The sequence below is a fragment of the Phoxinus phoxinus genome (assembly GCF_949152265.1).
Source record: "Phoxinus phoxinus genome assembly, chromosome: 6".
In the NCBI taxonomy this organism is placed as follows: domain Eukaryota; kingdom Metazoa; phylum Chordata; class Actinopteri; order Cypriniformes; family Leuciscidae; genus Phoxinus; species Phoxinus phoxinus.
The window spans coordinates 19,479,627-19,485,929 of NC_136881.1; the positions used below are offsets into that span (position 1 = coordinate 19,479,627).

Sequence of the window (6,303 nt, forward strand, 5' to 3'; positions counted from 1 at the left end):
GGTTACTTTAGAAAACTATTATAATTTGCAGTAATTGAATTTGTCAGTTAACATATAGGTTATGACATCTATGTAAAATTAATAATAGTTTTATGTTTTCGTTATTTTTTTTACCATTTCATTGCTAACATCAGCTATCAGGTTCCCAGACGAATGCAAGCTAATCTTAGTAAAGTAACTTTTATCAGTGCTATCGTTATTCTGTATATTGTACGACATCACTAGCATAAGGCAAAGTTTACATTGTAGGCTATATCATTTTCTCCGTGAGCAGAGATCAGTTGATGTGACGGAGGTACGAGGGAGATGTAGAGGTAGAGGGAAGGGAAAAAAATAAAAACAGGGCTGGTGCCAGTGAATTTCGGAAACGCGAAAGGCGAAGCTTGAATTAACGAGTATGTCCCTCTTTGGCTAATGTACTTTCAAGATGGAGGGGCAACATGGCGACCGACATTCGAACCCCCTCACCCGTAAGTATTTTCAATGGCATATTATACACTCACGAGAATACTTTATTACTTGAACGAAGTAAATATACATTAATGAGCACATATATTTTTGAAAGAACTAAGTGTTTTTAGCTAAGAATAAACTAAAAAAGTTTACTTACAACTTAGTTTCAGGGCTTTACGTAGAGTTCTCGGATAAAATATTCATAGGACTGAAGTATAGATTTTTTTTATTAAGAAGGAGATTATGTTTATTAATCTAATAGGGACAGCAACACTGGCCTTATGGAAAACAATAAAGAATAAGGGTCCTAGATCCCAGATCCTAGATCAAGCAATATTGAGAACAGTATTTGCATATTACAGTCTTACAAATAATGTTCCTGCTTTTTGTGAGGTATTAATAAGGTTATGTTGTGCATGATGATAAATTGGTTAGCTTTTTAAACTTAAAAAAAAAATAAGAAATTTGTATTTAATAGCTTTTCAGTGATTTTGTAATATAATGTTTGAATTAAATAATATTACATATAAATAACAATATAAATTATGTAAAAATAATAGAGTTTTCTACCCCTGAGGGGCTCCCTTAGGAAATAGTTGGCACTAAAATGCCTGCTTTGTGGCATTTCTTTACGAGCTTTTAAAAGACCTCTTTTTTTTCAAAGCAGGGATTAGTCACACTTTATCTAATTTGCATTAAGATGTCTATAAACCACCCATCCATTGCAGTTTTCTCGAGCTGAGCGTAGAGCTGACAGTGTGCGCACCGAGAGGCAGCTTTTCTCCTCCTGGCTTCAGAGAAACAATATACATGTTTATTTGACAGTTCTGTTGGCTTTAAAATATTTTCCTCAATTTAAGTTACATACAGCGGTAACTTCTTGACAAACCATGATGGGAGGGACTTCTAGCAGTCGAGTTTTGTGCCATTGGTGGACTGTGGTCGCCTTTGTACTGCCTTTTCTGTCTACTTTAGCAGTGGGAATGATCATGAAATATCAGACTTATGAAGAGGACGCTTTATTCACTGTCATCGGAAACTTGGCCAAGGACATGAACTTAAATCCCTCAGATGACGCTAAGACCAATTTCAAAATGATGAAGCAGTTCAACGCATCTTTTATTAGGCTCCGAGAAAAAGACGGACAGCTAACAGTTGGAGAACGAATAGACAGAGAAAAAATATGTAAGAATGTGGTCCAGTGTGTTATTGCATTCGACGTTGTGAGTCTCTCGAATGAGCAATTTAAATTAATTCATATTGAAGTGGAAGTAAAGGACATCAACGATCACGCTCCTGAGTTCTCTAGAAAGGAATCAACTTTGGGAATTTCAGAAAACACAGCAGTCGGCACTAGAATATCTTTAGATGTTGCTATGGACGAGGACGTGGGTTCGAACTACATTCAAAGCTACCAAATATCTGTCAACAGTCACTTTACTATTGACGTGTTGAGCAGAGCTGATGGGGTTAAATATGCGGAGTTGGTGGTAATCAAAGAACTAGACAGGGAGACACATGCCTCCTATGTTTTGGAGCTCGTCGCAACAGACGGGGGAAATCCATCAAGGTCCAGCACCACAAAGATCAATGTCAAAGTAAAAGACTTTAATGACAATAGCCCTGTGTTCGACCGGAACAATTTTTCAGTTGATGTACTGGAGGACTCGCCGGTGGGGTTTCTGCTTTTGGACTTAAATGCGGTTGATCCAGACGATGGATTGAATGGGGAAGTTGTGTATGGGTTCGGAAATCAGGTGCCCTTGGAGATCCGACAACATTTCAGCGTTGACCGAAAATCCGGGCAGTTGACGCTCGAGAGCCCGATTGATTTTGAGAGCAAGAAAACATATGAGTTCGATATACAGGCATCTGACTTGGGTCCTAATCCGAGCCCGTCCATCTGTAAAGTTGTTGTGCATGTGCAGGATGTGAATGACAATGCACCAGAAATCACAATTACACCACAACATTATATCACTATTGCCTCAGTCACAGCGGAAATAGCGTACATCACAGAGGATGTTGCTAAAGAAAGCTTTGTGGCTCTGATCAGCACCGCGGACAGGGACTCGGGCACAAACGGACAGATTCACTGTGCCCTCTATGGGCACAACAACTTCAAACTCCAGCAAGCCTACGAGGACAGTTTTATGATTATAACGACATCTTCACTTGATAGAGAAAATATTGCGGAGTATAACTTAACGGTTGTTGCCGAAGACCTGGGATCACCTCCCTTAAGAACAATTAAGCAATATACTATAAGGTTGAGTGATGTGAATGACAACGCCCCTGTCTTCAGTAAACCTGTCTATGAAGTGTCCTTGGTGGAGAACAATGCACCAGGTGCATATATCACAACTGTAGTGGCCAGAGACCCCGACTTAGGGGAAAACAGCCAAATCAGCTATAAGCTCCTGGACACCTACATAGGCTCTCCGGTGTCAACTTTTGTCTCTCTAGATCCCGCAACGGGCTCGCTCTATGCGCTCAAAAGTTTCAACTACGAGGTCCTCAAACAGCTACAGCTACGTATTCAAGCAAGTGATGGAGGCTCGCCGCCACTCCAAGGCAGCGCAATCGTCAATCTAAAAATAGTTGACCAGAATGATAACGCTCCCTCTATCACACAACCTGCGCTAAGTAATAGTTCTGCCGAGGTTCTACTACCCAAAAACGCGCCTTCAGGTTACGTTATAACCCAGATACATGCTAGGGACGCTGACGAAGGTGTCAACGCAGAATTGTCATACAGAATCTCAGAGGGCGTCTCCTCTGTGTTCTCCATTAATAGAGCCACCGGAGAAATTTATCTGAATCGTGAATTCAACTACAAAGTTTACGAGAACTTGAGAATTACAGTAAGTGTCAGTGACAACGGTAAACCTTCACAAACTACAATAGTCACTATCAATTTCAAGATCATTGCAGGATCTCTTCCCAGTGACCGCAATATATTCAGGCACAGAACTGACGAAGAGATTCGGGAAGGGGATCATTCACTCGTTATAATCGTGGTACTGGCGGGGAGCTGCACACTACTACTTTTAGCCATTATTCTCATTGCAACTTCTTGTAATAAACGAAAGGTGAATAATCGAGGAGACCATTCTGGAAACGAGGACAGAGTTAAAGCGGACCACAACGACCCACTAATTCCAATTCACAGTGGCACCGTGTTTGATTTTCAACCTTACTCAAAAACAACAACTTTTTCTGGCTTCATCCAGACAGGCAGCGATATTTCCTGCAGCTCTGAAGATAGTACGTGTGTCTTTGGTCTAAAGGACAAAAGCCCCGGCGTCAAGTCAGAAGTAAGTTATAGCCTTGCACTTTGAGATTCCATCTGATTGAATTATCTGGTTCATATTCTTAATTATTTTTTTTGTTGATGATGATATATATTATTGTTGTTGTTGATGATGATATATATATTTATATATAGGATTATTCCACGCTTCCTGGTTTTGGTAAAGATGCTCTGCGACTTAGTCAAATGTGGAAATGCACCTCAACTATATCAGCACGAGACCCTCAATTCAGTGGAAAGGACAGCGGGAATGGAGACAGCGACTTCAATAACAGCGATTCAGATACAAGCGGGGATAGACCGAGAAAAGACGACCATCAAAACAACGTTCAAAATGGTATAGCCTAAGCATCAGTATGTTAATATGTTTGTGTCCATGTAGTGTAAAGCAGGGTGCAAATTATATAGCCTACAAAATGGCTTTCACGGGGGTCAGAGTGTTGAATGGGGATGTGCACACATAGGCTACCTAATATGAATGCAACTTTAACGCGCAATTGATTAATATTGATTAATTAGATTAATCGAGTTAAGTTATAGGCTATATTTTCAGCAAACAGCTTACTTCGTACATTCAGTTTAACAGCATTAAAAATGGCAAATGTTATCATTCAACTGAACAGTGTCTTTGCATTTTAAACATTAAGTTTTTCTTCCATGCATTAAATGCACGTCCTTGAAAGTGCATGGTTTTCTTTAGGGGGTCAGACACCCCCAACTGCTGGAGGTGAATGGCCTCACAGATGTTCCATGCTGTTTTTGCACTGAGAGCAATAGTAAGCCAGTTTTATGTTTGCTCGGATATTTTTTAATTACCTTTAATATAATGGAAAATATTCTGGAGTCTATGTAAAAGAGCAGCTGAGACTAAAATATCAACAAAATGAAATTAAGATTCAAAATAATGTAAACCAAATAAGTAATTAGAAAACTACTATAGTATTATTAGCATATTTAATTACTTTTATTCTAGATAAAGTTTGCTTCTGTATTTGAGATACAGAGAGATTCGGCACTGCATGTTTTACTGTATGATTTCTTCACTTATTTAAGTGCTCCTTTTTGGATAAGCATGTTGTGATTTTTTTGCAGGTAGATGTTGCCACTATATAATAATTTAGTAGCAAAAAAGCATATTTGCATATAATATAAAGTCTTAAAAGACATAGCAAATAACCTATATCAGAAATGTGGTTTTATTGAGAGACAAAATATGTACTGCCTATTTTAATATCAGCATAGACATATATGGTCTATAAGTATTTATAATACCTCTATGTTGTCTGTTTTCATTGACTAAAAAGCTTATACTGGTAATTGTCTTCTTTTTGTTTATTAAGGTCTGTGGGCATGCACAAGCAAGTGCAAGATTTTGGGCCATTCAGATGACTGCTGGTGTCCAACTGCTGCCATGACAAACAGCAATTTAGCACACTCCTTTGCTAAGACGGGTTCACTTCAACGAGACACTCTCAGGAGAGAGAACTACCAAGCCCACATTCCAAAAACAGATGGATTGCAGAATGTCTGTGAGAAAGTAATGCACAGAGAATATGACTATATAACTATAGTTAATTCACCTCAACAAGTCAGGGTACATGAAATGAACAATATTACAATCCCAGTGTATTCACCAACAGAAACACACTCTTTCTCGCATGAAGTGTAAAGTTAACAAAACCTGCATTACTGACAGCTGTTGGCAATTTGTCTTTTGTGTGGGCATGTGTGAAAAGTGTAATGCTCTTATTAATTCCTTTGCTGACCTTGTAGATAATATTTGTTTAAATCCTTTTGAAAAAGCTGAGTATATATATTTTTATAATGCCATTGATAAAAAAAGATAACTAAAATGATATTGCCTACTTCATTAAAAAGTATGAAAAATACATCAACATGCTTTTAAAAGTAACATTTATCTGAATTCAAAATGTGTCTGTTTATATATTTATTTGTATATTATGTCTGTAATGTTAAGAAAATAAATGGTAAAACATGTTTGAGTTGCATTTGGTTAAATGTCTCATTTTATTTATTATGTTGACTTCTTTTTTAAGGGATAAAAAAATATATATATTTAAAAAGTGCATTAGCTGTAAATGTGTCTTTTACTTATTATACATTCAAAGACATGTACTGATTATTTGTAATAATAATTGTATTAGATGTCTGATACTATCAATGTCCATAACTGATCATACAAATCTGTAATGAGATACATCAGTAATGTACATGGTGAATTTCCAGAACTTTGGGCATGGTGTCTGATATGTCTGTGACAGTCTAATTATCCATATTTTTAATCTTTTTTTATTGTATTAAAACAATAGAAACAAAATGATAGTCCTAGAACACACACACACACACACACACACACACACACATACACACACACACACACACACACACACACACACAACCTCGTTTCAGAAAGCATTTGTCATGTTTGTTTTAGTTTTTTTTTTTCATGTTCATGCTTTCGTGTCTTTTATTTTGTAGTTTCTCAGTCATGTTTACTGTTGTGATTCCCTGTTCCC

General features: G+C 37.5%; 1 protein-coding gene across 1 annotated transcript; it reads left to right on the forward strand.

Annotated features, from left to right (window-relative positions):
* Positions 1–1,442: 1,442 nt before the first annotated feature.
* Positions 1,443–5,435, forward strand: LOC307000514 (protocadherin-8-like; the record flags this gene model as incomplete). Its single annotated transcript, XM_079616157.1, has 3 exons — positions 1,443–3,770; positions 3,902–4,103; positions 5,107–5,435. 3 exons carry the CDS (start codon positions 1,443–1,445, stop codon positions 5,433–5,435), a joined length of 2,859 nt encoding a protein of 952 aa, XP_079472283.1.
* Between the last annotated feature and the right edge of the window lie 868 nt (positions 5,436–6,303).